General features: G+C 33.2%; 3 protein-coding genes and 1 long non-coding RNA gene across 7 annotated transcripts; 2 read left to right on the top strand and 2 right to left on the bottom strand.

The window, feature by feature from the left end:
* The first annotated feature begins 385 nt into the window (after nt 1–385).
* LOC105960473 (uncharacterized) lies at nt 386–6,049 on the top strand. 4 transcript variants are annotated; one of them, XR_016034110.1, is made up of 5 exons: nt 386–776; nt 1,125–3,758; nt 4,326–4,461; nt 5,590–5,701; nt 5,782–6,049. XR_016034110.1 is itself a non-coding variant. In XM_088824926.1 (2 exons), exon 2 carries the CDS (start codon nt 1,201–1,203, stop codon nt 3,577–3,579), a length of 2,379 nt encoding a protein of 792 aa, XP_088681052.1. In that variant the 5' UTR covers nt 413–776; nt 1,125–1,200; the 3' UTR covers nt 3,580–3,759. The 4 variants fall into 4 exon arrangements, 1 of the variants encoding a protein (XP_088681052.1); XR_016034111.1 differs by having other exon boundaries at nt 413–776; nt 5,264–5,701; XR_016034112.1 differs by lacking the exon at nt 5,590–5,701 and having other exon boundaries at nt 413–776.
* Nucleotides 6,042–7,227, bottom strand: LOC105960474 (uncharacterized). Its single transcript, XM_012984654.2, has 2 exons — nt 6,945–7,227; nt 6,042–6,736 (listed from the first exon to the last, which is right to left on the bottom strand). Exons 1-2 carry the CDS (start codon nt 7,065–7,067, stop codon nt 6,194–6,196), a joined length of 666 nt encoding a protein of 221 aa, XP_012840108.2. The 5' UTR covers nt 7,068–7,227; the 3' UTR covers nt 6,042–6,193.
* An 11,807-nt stretch (nt 7,228–19,034) lies between these two features.
* Nucleotides 19,035–19,412, top strand: LOC148767282 (uncharacterized). Its single transcript, XR_016034113.1, has 2 exons — nt 19,035–19,077; nt 19,158–19,412. It is a non-coding gene; the product is annotated as an uncharacterized LOC148767282 (long non-coding RNA).
* Nucleotides 19,413–19,573: 161 nt separating this feature from the next.
* LOC105960472 (uncharacterized) lies at nt 19,574–20,617 on the bottom strand. The gene is made up of 2 exons (XM_088824927.1): nt 20,335–20,617; nt 19,574–20,116 (listed from the first exon to the last, which is right to left on the bottom strand). The coding sequence occupies exons 1-2, from the start codon at nt 20,455–20,457 to the stop codon at nt 19,574–19,576; spliced, it is 666 nt and encodes a 221-aa protein (XP_088681053.1). The 5' UTR covers nt 20,458–20,617.
* Between the last annotated feature and the right edge of the window lie 6,333 nt (nt 20,618–26,950).

Below are 26,950 nucleotides of genomic sequence, written 5' to 3'. Positions count from 1 at the left end.
TAAATGCGCGGCCATATATACTGAATGCAGTTTGGGCGAAAATTGCATATAAGGGCAGTATAGAACTTTTCCTATCCACGAGTATCTCTAAGAATGATTTCCGCTTGGATTTATCCCTAATTTATTAGGTTCCTAGGGGTATATAAAATAGTTAAGTCAACGTGTATATGTCATTAGTCCCATAATATGATGTAAAAATCCTAACGTGTGTAAAAGTAGCGAACGGGTATATAATGCGTGGGCATTTGGCGAACAATTCATGATGAAATGTCGACCATTCTTTGATGAAATGTCGACCATTCTTTAGTCCTCCGTCTTGATGTTTGCGTGTGTATATATATATATATATATATATATATATATATATATATATATATATATATATACGCCAGAGGATTTAGATAAAAAATAATGAGGGGTATAATGGTGATAATTAATTATTTTTTGTTAATAGAAATTGTTTTGGATTTATCTTAAAAATATGAAATAAATTTGGGCTTGTTGATAAACACCTCTCAATAAACTAAATAACCTAATCCCACCGCCACCCCCAACATTCACCAGCAGCGCACACGGCAGCGCGTGGTCATTCCATCCTCCGCCATCTCAACTTCAGCAGCCCCACGCTCTCTCTTCATAATCATCCACCAGCCATTGAAGAAAAAATAAACAAAATAACTCACTGAAATTTGTCCAAACTGAAGAATGTTTGGATGAAATTTGTTCAGATTGAAGAATGTTTGAAGAAGTGAGTGAAGAAGATGAATTCCAATCAGGTATTTATGCTTTTCCTTTTTCATTTTTTTCTTACAGTTGGAATTCCAACGGCCATCTTTTTTTTGGCTGATTCACTTTTTCATTTTTTAGAATTCAAAATTTATTGATGAATTTTGGGGCTTATGAATTACATCAATTTTGAGGGTTTTCAAATATTATAACTAGTTCATCTCTTAAATTGCAAGTATGGGATTGTAATGATTCCGATTAATGCAATTTTTTTCAATATTATCGTCTGTAGCGAAGTTTATAATTTCTAGAAACAGAGTTGTTTCGCATTTGAATTATTGAAATTACTGTTCTAACTGATGTTTTGCCGTATTTTCCGAACTTGTTTTTTTTGCCAGGTCGAAGAAGTCTCACCGAACCGTGACAGAAACAAGCGATCCGTGTTTGTTCAAGCAAAAAATAAACCGAGTAGGCATGGCGAGACGTTTTCACCGTCTCGTTCCCCCAAACTTCATCTCTAAGCCCTTCTGCAGTTCCACAGAAGCAATAGATCCAACAGCACCAATCCAGCTTCTAGAAGACCTCCGAAAGATTAGGGTTCTTATCCAGCAGAACCGAACCGAAACGGCAAAAAGGCACCTACAAACTCTCATTCCATTGCATTCAGTTTCGCAGCTCTACATTCTCTTCTCTCAGTCTTCTCCCCCACCGGACACGAAGCCGGTGTTTACGGACACTCTTTTGGCAGTTTATGCTGAGTCCAAGCTCCCTAATGAGGCTATCGAGTTGTACGGTTTGGTGAGAAATGACGGTAGTTTCCCTTCCGTCTCGGCTTTTAATTTCTTTCTTGAGTCGTTGGTGAATTTGGGTCGGTTCAGTAAGACCCTCGAGATCTTTTCCGATGCGGTGGATTCTGATGGCTGGGTGGATAAGTTTAGTTACGGAAAAGCCGTACAATCCGCGGTGAAGTTGGGAGATTTGGAGAAAGGATTGGACTTGATGAATCGGATGAAGAAATGTGGGATCATGCCGAACGGGTTTGTGTACAATGTTTTGATTGGTGGGTTGTGTAAGGAGAAGAGAGTGGATGATGCGAAGAAGCTGTTTGACGAAATGCTTCGGAGGAATGTTTTCCCAAATAGAGTGACGTACAATACTCTGATCGATGGGTACTGTAAAATGGGGGATTTAGAGGGGGCTTTTGATTTAAGAGAAAAGATGAAAAATAACAGCGTGGAGCCGAATATTGTGACGTATAACACATTACTCGGCGGGCTTTGTAAAATGGGGAGAATGGAAGAGGCTAACAGAATATTAGAAGAAATGGCTTTCTATGGGTTTGTGCCGGATGGATTTACGTACAGTATTCTTTTGGATGGGCATTCGAGATGCGGGAATGTTGAGGCTTCGGTAGCATTGTATGAAGACGCGATGAAGAAAGGTGTGAGCTTGAATGAATACACGTGCAGTATTCTGATGAATGGCTTGTGCAAGGAAGGGAAAATGGACAGAGCAAAGGAGTGCTTGACGAAGTTAAAGGAACACAAGGTTGTTTTGACGGAGGTGTTACTGAATACCATGGTGAATGGTTATTGCAAAGTGGGAAATGTCGATAAAGCCCTTCTGGTTATCGAAGAAATGGAAAATGAAGGGATGAAGCCTAGCTGCATCACGTATAATACGATTATAAGCCATTTTTGTGCACTGGGTCAGATGGATGATGCAAACGAGTCGGTACGAAAGATGAAGACGAAGGGTCTTTGTCCAAATGTACAGACGTATAATATTTTAATCAATGGGTACGGCCGCAGTTCCCAGTTTGAGAAGTGTCTGCAGATTCTCAATGAAATGGAAAATAACGGGTCGAAGCCTAATGTTGTCACTTACGGAGCTATTGTTAATACTTTCTGCAAGAAGGGCCGAATTGTTGAAGCTAAAGTGATCTTCGAAGATATGCTGAACAGAAGCGTTTTGCCGAATGCCCAGATATATAACATGCTCATAGACGGGAATTGCACGAGGGGGAATATTAAAGTTGCTTTTGCAGTATTTGATGAAATGTTAAGGAGTCATATATCTCCGACCATTGTGACATACAATTCACTTGTGAATGGGCTCAGCAAAAAGGGTCGGGTTGCGGAAGCTGAAGAATTAGCCTTTAGTATCACGAGTAAAGGTCTGAGTGCTGATGTCATCACGTACAATTGCTTGATCTCTGGGTTCTCGAGATTAGGTAATGTGGAGAAGTGTGTAGAATTGTACGAGAAGATGAAAGCCTCAGGCATCAAGCCTACCTTAAACACGTATCATCCTCTTATAAGCGCATGCAAAAATGACAAAATCGACCTTGTGGAGAAAATTCTTGAAGATATGTCTCGATTGAACCTGACTCCGGATCGTGTTGTATACAACGAGCTTATTCAGTGCTTTGTATGGCATGGAGACATTCGGAAAGCAAATGTATTGTGTGGTGAGATGTCGAATCTGGGAATTCTTCCCGACAAGAAGACGTACAATAGCTTGATTACGGGATGCTTAAAAGAGGGAAATTTTCACGGAGCAAAGGATCTTTTTGACGACATGATTGCCAAAGAGGTGGGCCCCAACGACGGAACCTTTAACACGTTAATTGAAGGGCATTGCAAGGTGAAGGACTTCGATGGGGCTTCCGCGTGGTACAGAGAAATGCTGAAAATCGGCTTTCTACCGAGCGTCTCTGTTTGTAATGAACTCGTTTCTGGACTTAGGGACGAAGGACGAGTAAAAGAGGCCAAAATCATCTGTTCTGAAATGAGTATGAAAGGAATTTGCGAAACCTTGCACGAGGATCTTTTAGCTTCTCCTGTAAAATAATGTGGAGATTTTTCTGCCGAGAGAATGGCTAAAATGGCAGTATGTGGCAATATGTCGAGACACATGTGTTATTCGGAATGTTCCGGAATAGAGAAGCCGAAAGAGGAATTCTTGCGTCAAACTTTGTGACAACAAGGAGCTCAAGCCTGCACAAAAGAGAATCTCTCTGGTTCATTAAGGTGAGAAAACTTAGCCTAGCATATCTGTCTGTTTTTCCTGCACTTTATATTATTTAGGCAAATTAAGGCCACCCCTGAGTTATAGTCAAATTATGAAACACCCCCACCTGTTTGGGTAATTACAACCATCCGCTTCAACTATATATTATCCTATGAAAAAACCCTCCTGAGGTAAATTTAGGAATGTTAAATTGGTAAAACCGAACCAAAATTTTGGTATGCCACCATTTTACACCGTTTACCGAACTGAATATACGATTTGGTTCGGTAAATAACCGAATTACATAAATTTTATGTAAAAATATTTAAAAGGAGGGGGTGGCTGTAATTATCCAAACAAGAGGGGTTTTTTCGTAATTTGGCCATACCTCAGGGGGTGGGCCGTAATTTGCCCTAGTATTTAAATAGCCCCTTATATATATATATATCAGATGAATGATCTCAGGAGGATATCTTACTTTCATATGCAAATGATTGTATCACTTATTGTAATATTTTGGTGTTGCCTTAATTTAAAATCTTTCAAGGAGATTGCGTGATATTTTGACATGGCATTTTACTTCACAGGGAAAGTTGAGTCGAAGGCTAAGGAAGAGAAAACGTCGGAAGCTGTGAAAGATAATTAAGTCGAAGAAATGATGTGCACTACAAAAATTGCTTAGCGTGCAAGTTTACCATTGGTAATTGATCGGAATAGCTGCTGGTAATTATTCCGGATTTGTCAGAATTGATTATATATATATATATATATATATATATATATATATATATATATATATATGATGATTTCTTGCTGAATTCAGGTCTTTTGCAAACTTGTGTTAATCTGTCTTAAAATTAATTAATACAGTAATATTACTGTATTAATTAATTTTATCGTCTTGGCCTGCATTTTTGCATTTTTGCTACCTTCTACTGTAATATTACTGTCTCATGCAATAATATTACTTTTTGGGACAGTAATATTACCAATATTACTGTTCGGAAAAATAATATTCATAATATTACTGTCTCAAACTGTAATATTACTGTTGAAGACAATAATTTAGCAGCCAAGACAGTAATATTAATTAAAATATTTTTTTCTAAGAAAACAAATTTTCAAAAAAAAAAAAAAAAGTCAACGCCGGAGACCGGCGGTTGACCGCTGGAAAAAAATTAAGAAAAAAAAAAGTCAATGCCGGAATCTGGCCAGAAAAAAAAAAATCAGAAAAAAATGATTTTCTGAAAAAAAAAATATTTTTCAAAAAACTATTAAAATGAGGGTTAATGTAATATATTTGTTTAAATCCGGGGTCAAAGTGAATATTAAAGAAGTTAGAGTATAATTGATGGAATTGATAAAAATTATATTATGAAGGGTATTTTAGACTAAACACATGGGGATGAGTTTATTTGATAGAATGTTTTTTTTTGGACCTATATGCATTTAAGTCCTTTGTCATGTCCATTTTTGTCATTTGCCCTATTATTTAAATAACCCCTTATATGTATAATATTACCAGGTAAATTTCACTTTCCCCCTTGTACTGGGCTCGATATCACTTTACCCTCTTCTACTTTTGATTCCATCGATTCGCCCCCCTATACTTGAAAAATTATCTTAATGTGGCACTCGTTGTTAGTTATCAGATATTTGACCTTAACACCGTTTGTTTAAGCTCTGAAATTACAAAATGCCACCTCTCCCACTTTAAATAATTATTAAAAAAAAATCAAGACAACGAGAAAACATAGTCCACGGCGTCAGCCACAATTTATTTTTTATTTTTTTAATTTTTTTTCATAATTATTTAAACTGGGAGGAGTGGTTTTTTTTTGTAATTTTCAGGCTTAGATGCAATCGAGAGAAGAAGGGGTTAAAGTAATATCGAGTCAAAAGTTCAACCGGAAATTGCTTAGGGTGCAAGTTTATCATTGGTAATTGATCGGAGTAGCTGCTGGTAATTATTCTGGTCTTGTTGCAATTTAAGATTAATCGATCAATGATTATATACAGATGATGATTTCTTGCTGAATTCAGGACTTTTGCAAACTTGTGTTAATCTGGTGAGAGTGATGTAGAGAGACGTGATTCATAGTTACGTCGTCGGCCAAGGTTTTGTGTTATATGTCCGATTGAAGGCCGAAGCCATGTAAGAAGAAACCAGCTACAGATAAATCAGGTTCCTAATAACATGTAAGAAGAACATCCGTTATTTGACATATTTATTTATTTTACTTTCAGTGTGTATAAATGTTGATATTATTTTGATTGAGCATGTGAATACTTAATACCGACAGGCGACAAAGAACTCGTTCACTAATCAACTAATATTCGAAAACTAATTAATCACTAGTTGCATTTATTTATACATGTAGTCAGAGTACTAACATAGCTTTAAAAACAGATCGATCGCTAAAGAAGATTAAATGATTCAGTATTGTCTTCTTTATCATTTTGGAGCATGCTGATAAATACTCCCTTGCTGATTTGGTTGCTGAACTTGTGATAATCGTTCCTGGAAACATTCTTCTTCTTCTTTCGTCATTAATAGTGCATTAATGTCTATTATAAAACCTTCTTCTTCCATCGACATTAATAGTTGATTAATGTCTACAAAATCGTCGTCCAACCACTCTTCTTCCTTGTCGTCCTTGCAATTATCCATTGCGTTTGCGTTTGCGTTTGCGTTTGCGTTTGCGTTTGAATTTGCGGCCGCATTAATATTATTATTATTAATCCCATAATAATATTGATCATTCAAATTATCATGTGCTTCAACAACTTCACGAACTCGGTCTGATGCAACAACTTCATCTTCCTCTCCTCGATTTTCTCGTACCGCAACTTGTTCTTCTTCTTCTTCTTGTCGATTTTCTCTTACCGCAACTTGTTCTTCTTGTTGTTGATTTTCTAGGAGATTAGCCCGCCGTTTATTAGCACTGCTTGATTTCGAAACATTCTTATGAATACGGCAAATAACCCAGTCATCCAACTGCAAAACGATAACAAAATACATACAGTTAGTTAGTAATCAACAACTTATAATTATTAATTATTACAAAAATTATTATTAATTAAGGGATCGATCGCATCATCTTCGTCTAATTAATAAATAAATTAAATAATTAGATATTATATATATATATATATATATATATATATATATATATATATATATATATATATATATATATATATACCTTCATGTTGTCGTCGGCATCTCTTTTATTCCGGGAAGGATGAATCGCTGTATATTCATGCATGATCCAATCGGTCTTAATCCCGTCTTTTGATGATATTCCTTCGTGAAAAACCAAAGTCATCTTGTGTCCGATAATTTTATTATTAAATTTAATATCCTTGTCGGCACAACTAGCTTTCCAAAATCCGTTGCCTGCAGTTCGATTAGGCCGCGATCCCTTGGCATACTTTCGAATCCTCGGGGTGAAAAAATACCATTCCTTGTCTCCAACTGGAGGATATTCGCCTGTATATTATATTTTCAAGAACTGATCAAGATCAATATGCATGTAAGAGTTTAAGATGAAAATAAGCATGAAATAAAAAATCAGATCCATAAAAAAAGAATACAAAACAAAAACCTAATTAATCAAGAAAAGTTGACAACTTAATTAATTAAAAATAATCAAGAAACCTTAATACAATTAAGATGAAAATAATCGTAAAACCTAAAAATCATAATCCATAAAAGAACACATACACAAGATCATTCATGCGTGAACTTAAAAAAAAAAAATAACGTACGTGACAAATAATCGGGACCGTGATCGGAAAAGTTGACGACTTGAATAACGTCGGCTGGTAAAGGCCGATTGTCGATCTTCGTTAGTAAGTAGTCAGAGATGAGTTCTTCATCTGTCGGCATGAAACGGTAACCTGGCGGATACTTCGACTCCATTGCTATAATCACAGATTAAATTCTCCTCTAGTAAGTCTTTTTTCTTTCTTGCTTTTGAATTAATAATGCATGCAGCATCTCTATGGGGCATTTATAATATTCTCAAATTCACTTCACAATTTGAATTCAATTGGACTCTATGATCTCTATCATACCAAGTCTCCGCCACCTTTCTCTCTCTTTTTTTTTTTTTTTTTTTTTTTGGATTTATTATATACTGCTTTAATAAAATTGAATGTTAATTTTAGTTACGTTAATAAAATTGAATGTTAATTTTAGTTCTAATGGACTCTTTCTTCTATCACACCACATCTCTCCGCCACCTTTCTCCCTTTCTTTAATTTTTTTTTTCTTTACGTTTTTTTCAATTTTTTTTTTCTTTTTTCTTCAAATAATTTTTTTTCTTATAATAAATAAATTTAAAATTATTGATCATATTTAATTTTTTTTTATGTAATTCATAATTTTCACGATAGTTTGATCATCATATATATAATAAATGGTCTATTACAAATATGTCCATCATGAGGTACTTATTCTTAAAGGGGTCCATAAAACAATTTTTTTTTTACAAAAAAAGGTCATCTATAGACATCTGTATGAATTGTTTTTAAATTTTTTCGGTCATAGTCATCTATATATAGACACCCGTAGGAAACCGCAGTCACCCACAATATGTATATATATATTGATACTATTTTGAGTGAGGATGCTAGTAGGCGCCGGAGTATGTTGATCAGTTGTGTTTCTTGTTGAAAGGCCGGTGTCGAGAAAATTCCTACACCATCTCACGAGATCCTCGCCATGTATAATCTTGTTCCAGTGGTACCAGGCAGCCCAAATGAATGACTACTAAGGCGAGCAAGAATGTGTTCGTCAAAAGAGCATTCTAAAGATACTTAAACCATCTCCACGTGAAAGAAAAAATATTTGGAGCCATTAAGTTCAAAAACACTATTTGACCCGACCATCTCCATGCCATTACAGATCCATTAAGGCTTTTAGGATGTTGCAGTGTTTCAAATTTTTCTCCGAATCCGACGGATTTGGGATTTGGGTGACAGTGTGGGGAGAATGAGATGAAGTTGAAGTATGTCTCCCAACAAACCGTTTTGGAAAGAAGAAATTAGTGTTTTTAAAAAACATTTGAAAATTGCAATTTGATCCAAATGAAGTATGTCTATTTGCAAAAGAATCCCAAAGGACATTAGGACTTTTCATGTATAAAAAACGGGATAATTACAGTTTCTATCCCTATAGTTTTCACCTAAAACGATTTAGTCATCAAATATGTGTCGCCACTAATTTAGTTCTCAACTTTACCACTTAAATCTCTCCAGCACATCTTTTAAAAAAATAACATGAAAATCAGCCCGGGCAAAACCAGAAAAAGGAAAAAAAAAAAAAAATGGCGCTCATTGATCCTCACTCCAACACAGACCATACTTCAATCTTGCAAACCCAGTGGCAAAATAAAGGGAAAAAACCACCACCACCAGGGCAAGAATGTAAACGCGACGCTGAAATAAAAACCACTACCAATAAAGCTCCTACTCATCTTTTATGCTACAACAAACAATTTGAGATGAAATCAAAACTATAACTTGCAAAATTACCAAATTCAAAGTTTAGAGATTGCAACTTGGAGAAATTTACCAAAATCAAAGTTTATTAATGCACGATCGTGATGTTCCACTCCACAAACATTTCAAATTTTGTGAAATTAGGGTAGATCGATTACGGTGTTGTATTAAATCGCCTCAATTTGAGGATTAGTAAAGTATAATCTAAGGGTTGGATTTTTGTTGAAATGGCATAAGAGAAAATTAGGGATTTGGAGGATAAAAATCCGGGGAAGCTGCCAAATGGACTGTTGTGTTCTAGCTGGAGTTTTGATTGTCATTTGGACGTCATGTGAGGCGCACGTGATATTTTCGTCCAAGGTAACTGAAAAAGTTGCTGGCCGAACTAAAAGTGCCAAAATGTGGTAAGAATGAGGACTAATTTCGTGAACTTCAAAGTTTGAGGATTAAAATCGTTTAGTGTAAATACACCTAAAAAAACACACCTCTAGTCGCACAAATCGCGCGTGCAACACACTATAAGTTGGCAGGGACTAGTGATTTTGACTAATTTTCATAAGGGGTTCATTGTTAATTTTTTAACACAAGGGTTTTTTTCCATTAATTCAACGTTATATAGGGGCGATTTTTGCAAAAAAAAAAAAAAAAAAAAAAAAAAACTCGTGTTTAGATGGTAAGCGTTATTCATATGTCATAAAAATTAGAGTTGTGTGTATTAATAAATAATGTGTAAGTGGAGTTTATTTACAAAACAAGAAACTTGAACAACCCGTTTTTAATTAGGGATTATTTTAGGGACCCCCATATGAAAAATATTTGGAACCAACCACCAAGGATATTACAACCTGGTGCATACCCCCTCCATTTTGATATTAATTTGGGAAAACCCCCTCACAACTTTTAAGTACCTAAAATGCCCTTTTAAAATAAGTTTTAAACCCTAGCCAACTCATAGCCGTCTCTCTCTTCCTTTCTCAACTCTCATATCCAAATCCAACCCCCATACGTCTCCAACCGGCAATGTTTCTTCCTGGAGTCATATCCCTCTCTCCGGTGGTCGGAATATGATGGTTTAACTACCGTTAGATTTCTCTCATCGAGCTCTTTCTTTTGGTGGTGGTTTCATACAATTTAGATATTTGGATCTATTTCTTTAATCTTTTTACAGTCGGCGCATATTTCAACGACGGTGGGTCTGGCATGAGGTGTAATTTGTGTTCCGGTAGTCGGAATTTGACGGCTACCCACTGTTGGATTCATTTCATCGAGATCTATATTTTGATGGCAATTTCGTTTATTTTTTTATTGTCAGATTTATTTGTGTAATTTTTTTCATTACGAGCGCGAAACGTTAGGTGGTTAGCGGCAACAAGGGTTTTCGTAGGAGGCACTTGGGTGAGGAGTCATTAGCAGTTTGGTCTAAAATTTGTAGCATTTCACAACTATGACCTATCTTTCCCTATATATCTCTCGATCTCTTAGTGTTTGTCGATTTTGTATTGTTTTGACGTTTCTTCAATTATGTTAATTTACACTAAAATAATTTTTTTTGTTTTGATTTTGCAATTGCACCTTAATGCTCATTGATCATCTCCTTGAAGGTGTCAAAAAATTTAGTTGAAGTTGTAGACGAATTTGATGATTTTGACATCTGCTTCAAGTTATAGTTTTTTACAGATTGTGTACATTACTACACATTATTATACACTAGTATTTTTCTCCGTGCGATGCACAGAATATTATTTCAAAAGTGAGAAAAAAATCAATTTAATACATAATACGGAAATATAGTACACTAGCATAGTAAAATTTAATAATGTACTATTATTCATATTTTATAGAACATTAGTTTTTTTAAATCTTACATATACAGATTTATAATCCAAATAAATAGATTAATATTTAACAAATCAAATTTCTATCTTCATCTCTTAAGATTTGAGATATATTGATGAAAAATAGGAGATTAATAATTGTTGAAAATTAAATTAGAAAATTAGTATAGAAAAAATATTAAAAATAAATATTTAGAGAAGTACCACTAGGGTGGGATTCTTCACGGGTTAGATTTAAATTTGAAAATTGTTAAAAATTATAGTTAGAAATTAGTAAGGAAAAAATATTAAAAATAAGTAATTCAGAAATACCATTAGAGTTTTTTTAGGTTGCCCAACGTTTCTCTCTTTTATATATAAGACTACTAATAACGTATAGTACATGTAGTAACATATGCATGTAATTGTGTATTTCGACTTGTATTTTTTGGTTATTAATTAATTTATAATATAATTATTTTAATTGTGAACTTTTGTTGTTGGTGTTTATGAATTATTTTTGTATAAGCGTTGATATTCGTGTTTGTATATAATTGGTCGACTAAAAAATTAGGATAAAAAGAAAGAACATTACTAAGGATGACTATGGTTTACTACAATTGCATGTAGTTCTTCTTAGTACAGTCAACATATCGATTTGAAAAAAAATTAAAAAGAAATTATATAAAAAAAAGATTATTAAAAAAGATATACATATAAAAATAACAAAATAAAAAACAGGAGTTTATAAAAATAAAATAAAACATCAGCGAAAGTACTAAATGTAGGACCATAGTTGCTAAATGTGCGACCATATATACTGAATGCAGTTTGGGCGAAAATTGCATATAAGGGCAGTATAGAACTTTTCCTATCCACGGGTATCTCTAAGGATGATTTCCGCTTGGATTTATCCCTAATTTATTAGGTTCCTAGGGGTATATAAAATAGTTAAGTCAACGTGTATATGTCATTAGTCCCATAATATGATGTAAAAATCCTAACGTGTGTAAAAGTAACGAACGGGTATATAATGCGTGGGCATTTGGCGAACAATTCAGGATGAAATGTCGACCATTCTTTATTTGTTTCCTACATTAATAGGAAACTTAACACAAAATTAAGGTTACTAAATTTTGTTTCCGCAATTATTGAATTTCAAAATTGCTAAAGGATATGTTCAAGCAATCGAGGGAGTACAAAGGATTTTTATGAATAAGTCTTTAACCAACCATTTTTTATTATCTTAGGTTGACTCCTAATATCTCTTTCGCCAATAAGCCTATTCCTTTAATATGTATTATAAATAAATAAAAAATTAATATACATGAAAACATTACCCCTAACCCTTTAAACTCAATTCATAATTGTAACCCCAATTTAACTTTAATTTAATCAATTTTGAACATAAAAATCCCATTTTGACTTTTTCATTTTTTAAACATTTTTTTCTGAACTTTTTTTAAGTCGCAGGTTTCCGGCGTTGATTTTTCAAAAAAAAAAAAAAAAAAAAAAAAATTGTCTACTTTTCCCGCCGAACGGTTTCCGGCGTTGACTTTTTTTTTTCTGAACTTTTTTTAAGTCGCAGGTTTCCGCCATTGATTTTTCAAAAAATTCCGCTGAACGGTTTCCGGTGTTGACTTTTTTTTTTAATAAATTTTCCGCCGCCGGTTTCTGGCGTTGACTTTTTAATTTTTTTCCCTAAAAAAATAATCATTTTTTTACGTCCGCCACTTAACGTTGACCGTTATTGTACTGTCACTAACAATAATTATGTTGTCGCTCACAGTAATTATACTGTCCACGACAGTACATTTACGTAATTGTATTTTCGTTGACAGTACAATTACCGTCAACCATAAAAATATTTTTATTCTTTTGGCTTTTTTTTTTGTTTGATTTGTTGACAAGTCAACGTAATTATATTCTTGTCGCTGACGGTAGAAATACTGTAAACACAATAATATTACTGTCAACCACATCAATATATTTTTTTTTTGACCTTTTTGATTTGTTTTCCAATTAACATAATAATATTATTATCTACTATTGTAATATTACTATCAACACAATAATATTACAGCGGTTGACGGTAATATTACTGTCGTTACGGTAATATTACTGTGGATGACAGTAATATTACTATCAACCATATCAATTGACGTAGAAGGGCATTTTTTGTCGAGCTATTTTTTGTAAAACCCGATTCCCCGTCTGAGACTGGTGGATTGCGGCAGCGTGGTGGTGTTTGGTGTCCCCAACGTGGACGATGGTGGAGAGTAGTGGTGGTTTGGTGTCCCCGCCGTCGAAGATGGTGGGTGATGGTGGTTAAAAATTAAATATTATTAAATTTAATTTTTATTTATATTTAATATTATTAAAAAAACTAATTATAAGTAGTATATCTTAAATTTCTAATTGTTTTTCAGACCTAACAAATTTTAAATTTCAATTTTGGCCACAAAAAGTATTTACCTTTATTTGCTAACGGACATGTCACGGCAGGGATCAAAAGTGTTTAAATTTGAAACCTTGAAGGTAAACTTTGTTCATTTTTTAACAAGGAGAACCAAAAGAGGAATCGGGTCAAACATGAGGGACCAAAAGTATAATTACTCCATTATTAGGGTATAGACTTGGTCAACCCCATGTCACATAAGCATGACGATTATTACTTTTCAATTTAAAAAAAGGAGCTCCGCCAACTTTTATGTATAAATAATATCTATAATTTAACATAAATAAAAAATATAAATAAGCTAAAATAAAATGAATAGATATTACAATTTTAAATAGATTTTAAATTTAGGTCATATCCACAAAATAAATCTAAATAAGTATTTTTATATTAATGTAAAGTAATCTTTCTTAAGAATGTATTAAGTTTTAAGTGAAATTCTTATAGTAAGATTTAACTTGTGCAAATATTATTTTTAAGCTATAACATTCGATATTCATTGTTTTGTTTAATTAAAACAAAATATTACATCCAATCTTAGAGATGTATTCCGTTAAAATTAATCACTTATACACCGAGGGGCTATGATAAAATGAATTATAGAGATGAACGATTTCAGATTGAAAATATATTAATTGAAACATGAAAGAGTAAAATGACTAAATATTAAAACAATGAACCATTAATGAGATTCGAGTTTACTGTAATTACTACCCCTGTGAAAATCGCAACTGCATATTTCCCCTTCTCATAAAAAAATAGCAAATGCCCCCTTGTATTTATTTTTAAATAGCTTAATCGACCCATTTCCCTTTTTTTCCTGTTGACTGGTTGTGAAAAGACAGAAATACTCTGGAGCGGTTTCTGCAAATAAACTTGGGGACCAAACTGAATTACTGAAAAATTATAGAAACTTAATCAAATAATAACTTAAGGGATTGAATTATAATTTTCAGGAAAATACATAATATTTATAAAAATGTGAGGCTGAAAACACTATTTTGGAGCCAAATTAAAATTTAAAATTATTTTGGAACTAAAAAATAATAAGATCTGTAAATTACTATTATAATTATTCGTTTAATAATATGAAGTACAAATATTAAAACATAAACAAAGAAAATTCTTATACAAATAAACATAAATCGGATTGAATTTAAATATAAATAATCCAAAAATTTGGATCAAATTGCAATTTTTAAAATTTCTTTAATAACCACCACCACGGGCAATCACCTCGTTAGGCCGCCGCATCCAACCATAGAGAAGAAAATGTCTTCCCCTAATTTCTTTTTCCTTCCACAACATGTCTCCTTCACTCTTCTTGCCACAGACACCCGTCCACCACCAACTTCACTACCTCGCTGCCGCCTCCCATTCTACCTCCCACTTTCACCAGAATTTCCTCCTCTCCGCCGTCGCCTACGGCGGCGAGGAGCTGCAGAAATTGAGCTCCCGGTGAGCTTTGTAGGAACTCGGAAGTGAGTTTGCAGGTGATGGATTTGAGAAAAAATGACGAAGAGGAGAGTTGTTTGGTGCCCCACAAACCCGATTATGCCGTGAGAGAGTGGTGTATATTGCGGCACGGAGTGGTGGCTGTTCGGTGTCCCCTGCCGTGGACGATGGTGGGGAACGGTGGTTGTTTTGTTTGAGAATATTAAATATTATTTAATTTCTTTTTTAATTTATTACTTATTAAAACAAAACGAAAAAAAAGAAGTTAGGGGCAATTTTATCGAGCTTATTGCAAATACCACCCCTGTGTAATCTCTAATTGCCAAATACTCCCCTATGGAAAAAAAACTCACTAACTCCCTCCTCTGTTAACGTTTTCGAAGCACATTGCACCCTTTTTTATTTTAGGCTTTGACTAATGATGAATAGACAAAAATGCCCTAAGGAGTTTTTTATCAATTAGTAAAGTATAATACACCAAATTTTAGAATCACTGTAATTTTGTAAATATTATGTATTTATTTAATTATTAAGAATAAAAAAAAATATAAACAAGAATTAAATATATATTGGAATATTAAATTCTTATATGCATTTTTTATAGTGGTTTTATATATTTTGTAATTGTTTATGTTACATTTTATAATAAATAATAATAATCATTAAAAAAAAAAGAAAAAAAAAACTGTTTTCTTCCCTTTCCATACACCCACCCGCCCACCGGCTCAACTTCTGTTCTGCTACACCACAACCACAATCATCTCCTTCGGATCACCGGCTCAACTTGCTGTCCTGCTACACCACCACCACAACCATCTCCTTCGGATCCACCACCACAACAACTGTGAAAATGGTAGCTATAAACACACAACAAAAAAAAATATATAAGCGCAGCGGCGGCGGCGGTGGCGGCGGATCTATATTTCGGCGGCGGCGAGATATCGATCTCGATCTCGATCTCGTCTCGGTCTCTCTCACACAGATCTCGTCACAAGTAACCTTTACCATTCATCAACTATCACTAAGAAATGGGTGGTGCCAGACCGGCGGCGGCGTGGTAGTGGGGAACGAATTTGAAAGAATGGGTAGAAGGCGGTGTAATGGGAATGAATCTGAAGGAGTGGGTGGAAGGAGGTGTAGTGGGAACGGATTTGAAGGAGGCGGGGGAAGGCGGTGGTGCGAGACGGCGCCGGTGCTGAACTTGGGCCGACGGAGAGGACGAAGATGTGAATTCTTTTATTTTTGCTTTTTTTTTTTCCTGTTTCTTTTTTGTAATGGTTTATTATTATTATTTTATAATTTTGGAAATTACAATTTAGTCCTATAAATGTAGATTATTTATAATTAAATCAATATGGTTTTTTTTCCTTTTTTATAAAGGGATATTTCTGTCATTTCACCCAGAAAATAGAATAAAAAATCGCACAATCCGCGAGTGAGAGACACGATTTGCCTCCAGGGGGTCGGATGCCTTGACTTTGTTAACATAGGGGGGAGTTAGTGAGTTTTTTTTTCATAGGGGGGTATTTGGCAATTAGAGATTACACAGGGGTGGTATTTGCAATTACCTCCAATTTTATCATTCCTGCAACAAAAGGATCAAAAATTGCAGAAACCGCGCGTGAGACACACTATTTGCGATAATGGGGGTTTTCGCCTTTGACTAATAAATACAAAGAGTTATTTGCTAGAGTTTTTTATGACAGAGGGAAAATACACAGTTGCGTTTTTCACCGGGATATTCGGTTCTAAAAAGAAAAGCCTAATTATTAATGAGCTTTTAATTTAAGTTACCCGTAAAAAGAAATATTAGCTAGATCCCACTCGATTGAGCCACTTTAATGGCAAACTCAATAGAGTAAGCAAATCGACTCTCCAACTTCTATTTTGAAGACTCATGTAGAGATTCGATAGAATTTTAGTGTCTATAGAAGAAATATTTACAGTGAGGGGCTCAATAAATTTGAGTCTATGAATTATGTTACGAAATTTTTATATATATAATTTGATTAAGGCTTAAATTTTATTCATTATTAAGGTTTTAGATGATTAATTTTTATGGAAACAATGTTAATTTTTTTTTAATATAAACTTCGATCCAAAAGATAAAAAAAATTCTGAAAAGATATGATATATTACTATGGCGGCGGCTGTGAGCGTGGGTTGCTAGGGTTAGCGGCGGCTGCGTTAACTGCTAGGGTTTGCGACGGCTAGGAGTTTTTGGTGACTAGGGTTTGGTAGTAAAACATAGTACACCGTAATATACTATATTGCACTGTAGTATACCATAGTACACCACCACACTATAGTATACTACGGTACATCGTAACATACCATAGTATATTACAGAAAAATTGAAAATATGTAAATTGAAATTTAAAATAAAAAAAAATAGCATATTTTTTTTTTTTTGTAATTCTCAATACTGTATTACAAAATAATTTTTTTCTTATGATAGTGTATAAAATGCTAAAACGAATAAAGAAAAAAAAGGAAGATAAATGGATATTCTGAAGAGAAAAAATAAAGATTGAAATATAAAAATATTAAATGCATAATAAATAAAATGATAAATGCAGTATGGAATTTACTTAATAAATATTTCGAATTTGTGAGTGGAGGGACATTTTTGAAATGAATTTTATAAAGAATATGAAGCAAATATTTAGTTAGACTTGTCGTGTAGTTCAAATAAGATTTGTTATCAGGGAACCATATTCTAAGACCCAAAAAATACAAGCACAGTTATACGTTCAAATATATTAAACAAATAAATATTAATACAATGTTAAATTTAAAATAAACACCTCTCAATAAACTAAATAACCTAATCCCACCGCCACCCCCAACATTCACCAGCAGCGCACACGGCAGCGTGTTATATATATAGATGATGATTTCTTGCTGAATTCAGGTCTTTTGCAAACTTGTGTTACTCTGTATTAAAATTAATTAATACAGTAATATTACTGTATTAATTAATTTTATCGTCTTGGCCTGCATTTTTGCTATCTTTGACTGTAATATTACTGTCTCATGCAATAATATTACTTTTTGGGACAATAATATTACTAATATTACTGTTCGGGAAAATAATATTCATAATATTACTGTCTCAAACAGTAATATTACTGTCTAAGACAATAATTTAGCAGCCAAGACAGTAATATTAATTAAAATATTTTTTTCTAATAATACAAATTTTCAAAAAAAAAAAAAAGTCAACGCCGGAGACCGGCGGTTGACCGCTGGAAAAAGAATTAAGAAAAAAAAGAGTCAATGCCGGAATCTGGCCGGGAAACAAAAATCAGAAAAAAATGATTTTCTAAAAAAAATATTTTTCAAAAAATTATTAAAATGAGGGTTAATGTAATATTTTTGTTTAAATCCGGGGTCAAAGTGAATATTAAGGAAGTTAGAGTATAATTGATGGAATTGATAAAAATTATATTATGAAGGGTATTTTAGACTAAACGCGTGGGGATGAGTTTATTTGATAGAATGTTTTTTTTGTGGACCAATGTGCATTTAAGTCATTTGTCATGTCCATTTTTGTCATTTGCCCTATTATTTAAATAACCCCTTATATGTATAATATTAGCAGGTAAATTTCACTTTCCCCCTTGTACTTTGGCTCGATATCACTTTACCCCCTTCTACTTTTGATTCCATCGATTTGCCCCCCTATACTTGAAAAATTATCTCAATGTGGCACTCGTTGAAAAATTATCTCAATGTGGCACTCGTTGTTAGTTATCGGACATTTGACCTTAACACCGTTTGATTTAAGCTCTGAAATTACAAAATGCCACCTCTCCCACTTTAAATAATTGTTAAAAAAAAAATCAAGACAGCGAGAAAACATAGTCCACGACGTCAGCCACAATTTATTTTTTTATTTTTTTAAATTTTTTTCATAATAATTTAAACTGGGAGGAGTGGTTTTTTTGTAATTTTCAGGCTTAGATCAAACGGTGTTATGGTCAAATGTCTGCGGCTGATGGCCACATTGAGACAAATTTTCAAGTACATGGGGGCAAATCGATGCAATCGAGAGTAGAAGGGTGCAAGTTTATCATTGGTAATTGATCGGAATAGCTGCTGGTAATTATTCTGGTCTTGCTGCAATTTAAGATTAATCGATCAATGATTATATACAGATGATGATTTCTTGCTGAATTCAGGACTTTTGCAAACTTGTGTTAATCTGGCCGGTGAGAGTGATGAAGAGAGACGTGATTCATAGTTACGTCGTCGGCCAAGGTTTTGTGTTATATGTCCGATTGAAGGCCGAAGCCATGTAAGAAGAAACCAGCTACAGATAAATCAGGTTCCTAATAACATGTAAGAAGAACATCCGTTATTTGACATATTTATTTATTTTACTTTCAGTGTGTATAAATGTTGATATTATTTTGATTGAGCATGTTAATACTTAATACCGACAGGCGACAAAGAACTCGTTCACTAATCAACTAATATTCGAAAACTAATTAATCACTAGTTGCATTTATTTATACATGTAGTCAGAGTACTAACATAGCTTTAAAAACAGATCGATCGCTAAAGAAGATTAAATGATTCAGTATTGTCTTCTTTATCATTTTGGAGCATGCTGATAAATACTCCCTTGCTGATTTGGTTGCTGAACTTGTGATAATCGTTCCTGGAAACATTCTTCTTCTTCTTTCGTCATTAATAGTGCATTAATGTCTATTATAAAACCTTCTTCTTCCATCGACATTAATAGTTGATTAATGTCTACAAAATCGTCGTCCAACCACTCTTCTTCCTTGTCGTCCTTGCAATTATCCATTGCGTTTGCGTTTGCGTTTGCGTTTGCGTTTGCGTTTGAATTTGCGGCCGCATTAATATTATTATTATTAATCCCATAATAATATTGATCATTCAAATTATCATGTGCTTCAACAACTTCACGAACTCGGTCTGATGCAACAACTTCATCTTCCTCTCCTCGATTTTCTCGTACCGCAACTTGTTCTTCTTCTTCTTCTTGTCGATTTTCTCTTACCGCAACTTGTTCTTCTTGTTGTTGATTTTCTAGGAGATTAGCCCGCCGTTTATTAGCACTGCTTGATTTCGAAACATTCTTATGAATACGGCAAATAACCCAGTCATCCAACTGCAAAACGATAACAAAATACATACAGTTAGTTAGTAATCAACAACTTATAATTATTAATTATTACAAAAATTATTATTAATTAAGGGATCGATCGCATCATCTTCGTCTAATTAATAAATAAATTAAATAATTAGATATTATATATATATATATATATATATATATATATATATATATATATATATATATATATATATATATATATATATATATACCTTCATGTTGTCGTCGGCATCTCTTTTATTCCGGGAAGGATGAATCGCTGTATATTCATGCATGATCCAATCGGTCTTAATCCCGTCTTTTGATGATATTCCTTCGTGAAAAACCAAAGTCATCTTGTGTCCGATAATTTTATTATTAAATTTAATATCCTTGTCGGCACAACTAGCTTTCCAAAATCCGTTGCCTGCAGTTCGATTAGGCCGCGATCCCTTGGCATACTTTCGAATCCTCGGGGTGAAAAAATACCATTCCTTGTCTCCAACTGGAGGATATTCGCCTGTATATTATATTTTCAAGAACTGATCAAGATCAATATGCATGTAAGAGTTTAAGATGAAAATAAGCATGAAATAAAAAATCAGATCCATAAAAAAAGAATACAAAACAAAAACCTAATTAATCAAGAAAAGTTGACAACTTAATTAATTAAAAATAATCAAGAAACCTTAATACAATTAAGATGAAAATAATCGTAAAACCTAAAAATCATAATCCATAAAAGAACACATACACAAGATCATTCATGCGTGAACTTAAAAAAAAAAAATAACGTACGTGACAAATAATCGGGACCGTGATCGGAAAAGTTGACGACTTGAATAACGTCGGCTGCTAAAGGCCGATTGTCGATCTTCGTTAGTAAGTAGTCAGAGATGAGTTCTTCATCTGTCGGCATGAAACGGTAACCTGGCGGATACTTCGACTCCATTGCTATAATCACAGATTAAATTCTCCTCTAGTAAGTCTTTTTTCTTTCTTGCTTTTGAATTAATAATGCATGCAGCATCTCTATGGGGCATTTATAATATTCTCAAATTCACTTCACAATTTGAATTCAATTGGACTCTATGATCTCTATCATACCAAGTCTCCGCCACCTTTCTCTCTTTTTTTTTTTTTTTTTTTTTTTTTTTGGATTTATTATATACGTTAATAAAATTGAATGTTAATTTTAGTTCTAATGGACTCTTTCTTCTATCACACCACATCTCTCCGCCACCTTTCTCCCTTTCTTTAATTTTTTTTTTCTTTACGTTTTTTTTAATTTTTTTTTTCTTTTTTCTTCAAATAATTTTTTTTCTTATAATAAATAAATTTAAAATTATTGATCATATTTAATTTTTTTTTTATGTAATTCATAATTTTCACGATAGTTTGATCATCATATATATAATAAATGGTCTATTACAAATATGTCCATAATGAGGTACTTATTCTTAAAGGGGTCCATAAAACAATTTTTTTTTTACAAAAAAAGGTCATCTATAGACATCTGTATGAATTGTTTTTAAATTTTTTCGGTCATAGTCATCTATATATAGACACCCGTAGGAAACCGCAGTCACCCACAATATGTATATATATATTGATACTATTTTGAGTGAGGATGCTAGTAGGCGCCGGAGTATGTTGATCAGTTGTGTTTCTTGTTGAAGGCCGGTGTCGAGAAAATTCCTACACCATCTCACGAGATCCTCGCCATGTATAATCTTGTTCCAGTGGTACCAGGCTGCCCAAATGAATGACTACTAAGGCGAGCAAGACTGTGTTCGTCAAAAGAGCATTCTAATTAAGATACTTAAACCATCTCCACGTGAAAGAAAAAAATATTTGGAGCCATTATTAAGTTCAAAAACACTATTTGACCCGACCATCTCCATGCCATTACAGATCCAATAAGGCTTTTAGGATGTTGCAGACTTGCAGTGTTTCAAAATTTTCTCCGAATCCGACGGATTTGGGATTTGGGTGACAGTGAGGGGAGAATGAGATGAAGTTGAAGTATGTCTCCCAACAAACCGTTTTGGAAAGAAGAAATTAGTGTTTTTAAAAAACATTTGAAAATTGCAATTTGATCCAAATGAAGTATGTCTATTTGCAAAAGAATCCCAAAGGACATTAGGACTTTTCATGTATAAAAAACGGGATAATTACAGTTTCTATCCCTATAGTTTTCACCTAAAACGATTTAGTCATCAAATATGTGTCGCCACTAATTTAGTTCTCAACTTTACCACTTAAATCTCCCATTTCCTTCACCAACTTCCGCTGCCTTCCACCATCTCTCCAGCACATCTTTTAAAAAAATAACATGAAAATCAGCCCGGGCAAAACCAGAAAAAGGAAAAAAAAAAAAAAAAAAATGGCGCTCATTGATCCTCACTCCAACACAGACCATACTTCAATCTTGCAACCCCAGTGGCAAAATAAAGGGAAAAAACCACCACCACCAGGGCAAGAATGTAAACGCGACGCTGAAATCAAAACCACTACCACTAAAGCTCCTACTCATCTTTTATGCTACAACAAACAATTTGAGATGAAATCAAAACTATAACTTGCAAAATTACCAAATTCAAAGTTTAGAGATTGCAACTTGGAGAAATTTACCAAAATCAAAGTTTATTAATGCACGATCGTGATGTTCCACTCCACAAACATTTCAAATTTTGTGAAATTAGGGTAGATCGATTACGGTGTTGTATTAAATCGCCTCAATTTGAGGATTAGTAAAGTATAATCTAAGGGTTGGATTTTTGTTGAAATGGCATAAGAGAAAATTAGGGATTTTGAGGACAAAAATCCGGGGAAGCTGCCAAATGGACTGTTGTGTTCTAGCTGGAGTTTTGATTGTCATTTGGACGTCATGTGAGGCGCACGTGATATTTTCGTCCAAGTTAACTGAAAAAGTTGCTGGCCGAACTAAAAGTGCCAAAATGTGGTAAGAATGAGGACTAATTTCGTGAACTTCAAAGTTTGAGGATTAAAATCGTTTAGTGTAAATACACCTAAAAAAACACACCTCTAGTCGCACAAATCGCGCGTGCAACACACTATAAGTTGGCAGAGACTAGTGATTTTGACTAATTTTCATAAGGGGTTCATTGTTAATTTTTTAACACAAGGGTTTTTTTCCATTAATTCAACGTTGTATAGGGGCGATTTTTGCAAAAAAAAAAAAAAAAAAAAAAAAAAAAAACTCGTGTTTAGATGGTAAGCGTTATTCATATGTCATAAAAATTAGAGTTGTGTGTATTAATAAATAATGTGTAAGTGGAGTTTATTTACAAAACAAGAAACTTGAACAACCCGTTTTTAATTAGGGATTATTTTAGGGACCCCCATATGAAAAATATTTGGAACCAACCACCAAGGATATTACAACCTGGTGCATACCCCCTCCATTTTGATATTAATTTGGAAAAACCCCCTCACAACTTTTAAGTACCTAAAATGCCCTTTTAAAATAAGTTTTAAACCCTAGCCAACTCATAGCCGTCTCTCTCTTCCTTTCTCAACTCTCATATCCAAATCCAACCCCCATACGTCTCCAACCGGCAATGTTTCTTCCTGGAGTCATATCCCTCTCTCCGGTGGTCGGAATATGATGGTTTAACTACCGTTAGATTTCTCTCATCGAGCTCTTTCTTTTGGTGGTGGTTTCATACAATTTAGATATTTGGATCTATTTCTTTAATCTTTTCACAGTCGGCGCATATTTCAACGACGGTGGGTCTGGCATGAGGTGTAATTTGTGTTCCGGTAGTCGGAATTTGACGGCTACCCACTGTTGGATTCATTTCATCGCGATCTATATTTTGATGGCAATTTCGTTTATTTTTTTATTGTCAGATTTATTTGTGTAATTTTTTTCATTACGAGCGCGAAACGTTAGGTGGTTAGCGGCAACAAGGGTTTTCGTAGGAGGCACTTGGGTGAGGAGTCATTAGCAGTTTGGTCTAAAATTTGTAGCATTTCACAACTATGACCTATCTTTCCCTATATATCTCTCGATCTCTTAGTGTTTGTCGATTTTGTATTGTTTTGACGTTTCTTCAATTATGTTAATTTACACTAAAATAATTTTTTTTGTTTTGATTTTGCAATTGCACCTTAATGCTCATTGATCATCTCCTTGAAGGTGTCAAAAAATTTAGTTGAAGTTGTAGACGAATTTGATGATTTTGACATCTGCTTCAAGTTATAGTTTTTTACAGATTGTGTACATTACTACACATTATTATACACTAGTATTTTTCTCCGTGCGATAGCACATAATATTATTTCAAAAGTGAGAAAAAAATCAATTTAATACATAATACGGAAATATAGTACACTAGCATAGTAAAATTTAATAATGTACTATTATTCATATTTTATAGAACATTAGTTTTTTTAAATCTTACATATACAGATTTATAATCCAAATAAATAGATTAATATTTAACAAATCAAATTTCTATCTTCATCTCTTAAGATTTGAGATATATTGATGAAAAATAGGAGATTAATAATTGTTGAAAATTAAATTAGAAAATTAGTATAGAAAAAATATTAAAAATAAATATTTAGAGAAGTACCACTAGGGTGGGATTCTTCACGGGTTAGATTTAAATTTGAAAATTGTTAAAAATTATAGTTAGAAATTAGTAAGGAAAAAATATTAAAAATAAGTAATTCAGAAATACCATTAGAGTTTTTTTAGGTTGCCCAGCGTTTCTCTCTTTTATATATAAGACTACTAATAACGTATAGTACATGTAGTAACATATGCATGTAATTGTGTATTTCGACTTGTATTTTTTGGTTATTAATTAATTTATAATATAATTATTTTAATTGTGAACTTTTGTTGTTGGTGTTTATGAATTATTTTTGTATAAGCGTTGATATTCGTGTTTGTATATAATTGGTCGACTAAAAAATTAGGATAAAAAGAAAGAACATTACTAAGGATGACTATGGTTTACTACAATTGCATGTAGTTCTTCTTAGTACAGTCAACATATCGATTTGAAAAAAAATTAAAAAGAAATTATATAAAAAAAAGATTATTAAAAAAGATATACATATAAAAATAACAAAATAAAAAACAGGTGTTTATAAAAATAAAATAAAACATCAGCGAAAGTACTAAATGTAGGACCATAGTTGCTAAATGCGCGACCATATATACTGAATGCAGTTTGGGTGAAAATTGCATATAAAGGCAGTATAGAACTTTTCCTATCCACGGGTATCTCTAAGGATGATTTCCGCTTGGATTTATCCCTAATTTATTAGGTTCCTAGGGGTATATAAAATAGTTAAGTCAACGTGTATATGTCATTAGTCCCATAATATGATGTAAAAATCCTAACGTGTGTAAAAGTAGCGAACGGGTATATAATGCGTGGGCATTTGGCGAACAATTCAGGATGAAATGTCGACCATTCTTTATTTGTTTCCTACATTAATAGGAAACTTAACACAAAATTAAGGTTACTAAATTTTGTTTCCGCAATTATTGAATTTCAAAATTGCTAAAGGATATGTTCAAGCAATCGAGGGAGTACAAAGGATTTTTATGAATAAGTCTTTAACCAACCATTTTTTATTATCTTAGGTTGAGTCCTAATATCTCTTTCGCCAATAAGCCTATTCCTTTAATATGTATTATAAATAAATAAAAAATTAATATACATGAAAACATTACCCCTAACCCTTTAAACTCAATTCATAATTGTAACCCCAATTTAACTTTAATTTAATCAATTTTGAACATAAAAATCCAATTTTGACTTTTTCATTTTTTAAACATTTTTTCTGAACTTTTTTTAAGTCGCAGGTTTCCGGCGTTGATTTTTCAAAAAAAAAAAAAGAAAAAAGAAAAAATTGTCTACTTTTCCCGCCGAACGGTTTCCGGCGTTGACTTTTTTTTTTCTGAACTTTTTTTAAGTCGCAGGTTTCCGGCATTGATTTTTCAAAAAATTCCGCTGAACGGTTTCCGGTGTTGACTTTTGTTTTTAATAAATTTTCCGCCGCCGGTTTCTGGCGTTGACTTTTTAATTTTTTTCCCTAAAAAAATAATCATTTTTTTACGTCCGCCACTTAACGTTGACCGTAATTGTACTGTCACTAACAATAATTATGTTGTCGCTCACAGTAATTATACTGTCCACGACAGTACATTTACGTAATTGTATTTTCGTTGACAGTACAATTACCGTCAACCATAAAAATATTTTTATTCTTTTGGCTTTTTTTTTTTTGTTTGATTTGTTGACAAGTCAACGTAATTATATTCTTGTCGCTGACGGTAGAAATACTGTAAACACAATAATATTACTGTCAACCACATCAATATATTTTTTTTTTGACCTTTTTGATTTGTTTTCCAATTAACATAATAATATTATTATCTACTATTGTAATATTACTATCAACACAATAATATTACAGCGGTTGACGGTAATATTACTGTCGTTACGGTAATATTACTGTGGATGACAGTAATATTACTATCAACCATATCAATTGACGTAGAAGGGCATTTTTTGTCGAGCTAGTTTTTGTAAAACCCGATTCCCCGTCTGAGACTGGTGGATTGCGGCAGCGTGGTGGTGTTTGGTGTCCCCAACGTGGACGATGGTGGAGAGTAGTGGTGGTTTGGTGTCCCCGCCGTCGAAGATGGTGGGTGATGGTGTTAAAAATTAAATATTATTAAATTTAATTTTTATTTATATTTAATATTATTAAAAAAACTAATTATAAGTAGTATATCTTAAATTTCTAATTGTTTTTCAGACCTAACAAATTTTAAATTTCAATTTTGGCCACAAAAAG

This window comes from Erythranthe guttata, chromosome 10 (assembly GCF_056151865.1).
Source record: "Erythranthe guttata isolate IM_541 chromosome 10, IM_541, whole genome shotgun sequence".
NCBI classification, from domain to species: Eukaryota; Viridiplantae; Streptophyta; class Magnoliopsida; order Lamiales; family Phrymaceae; genus Erythranthe; species Erythranthe guttata.
Note: the sequence above shows the minus strand (reverse complement) of the source record. Positions and strands in the feature narration are given on the sequence as shown.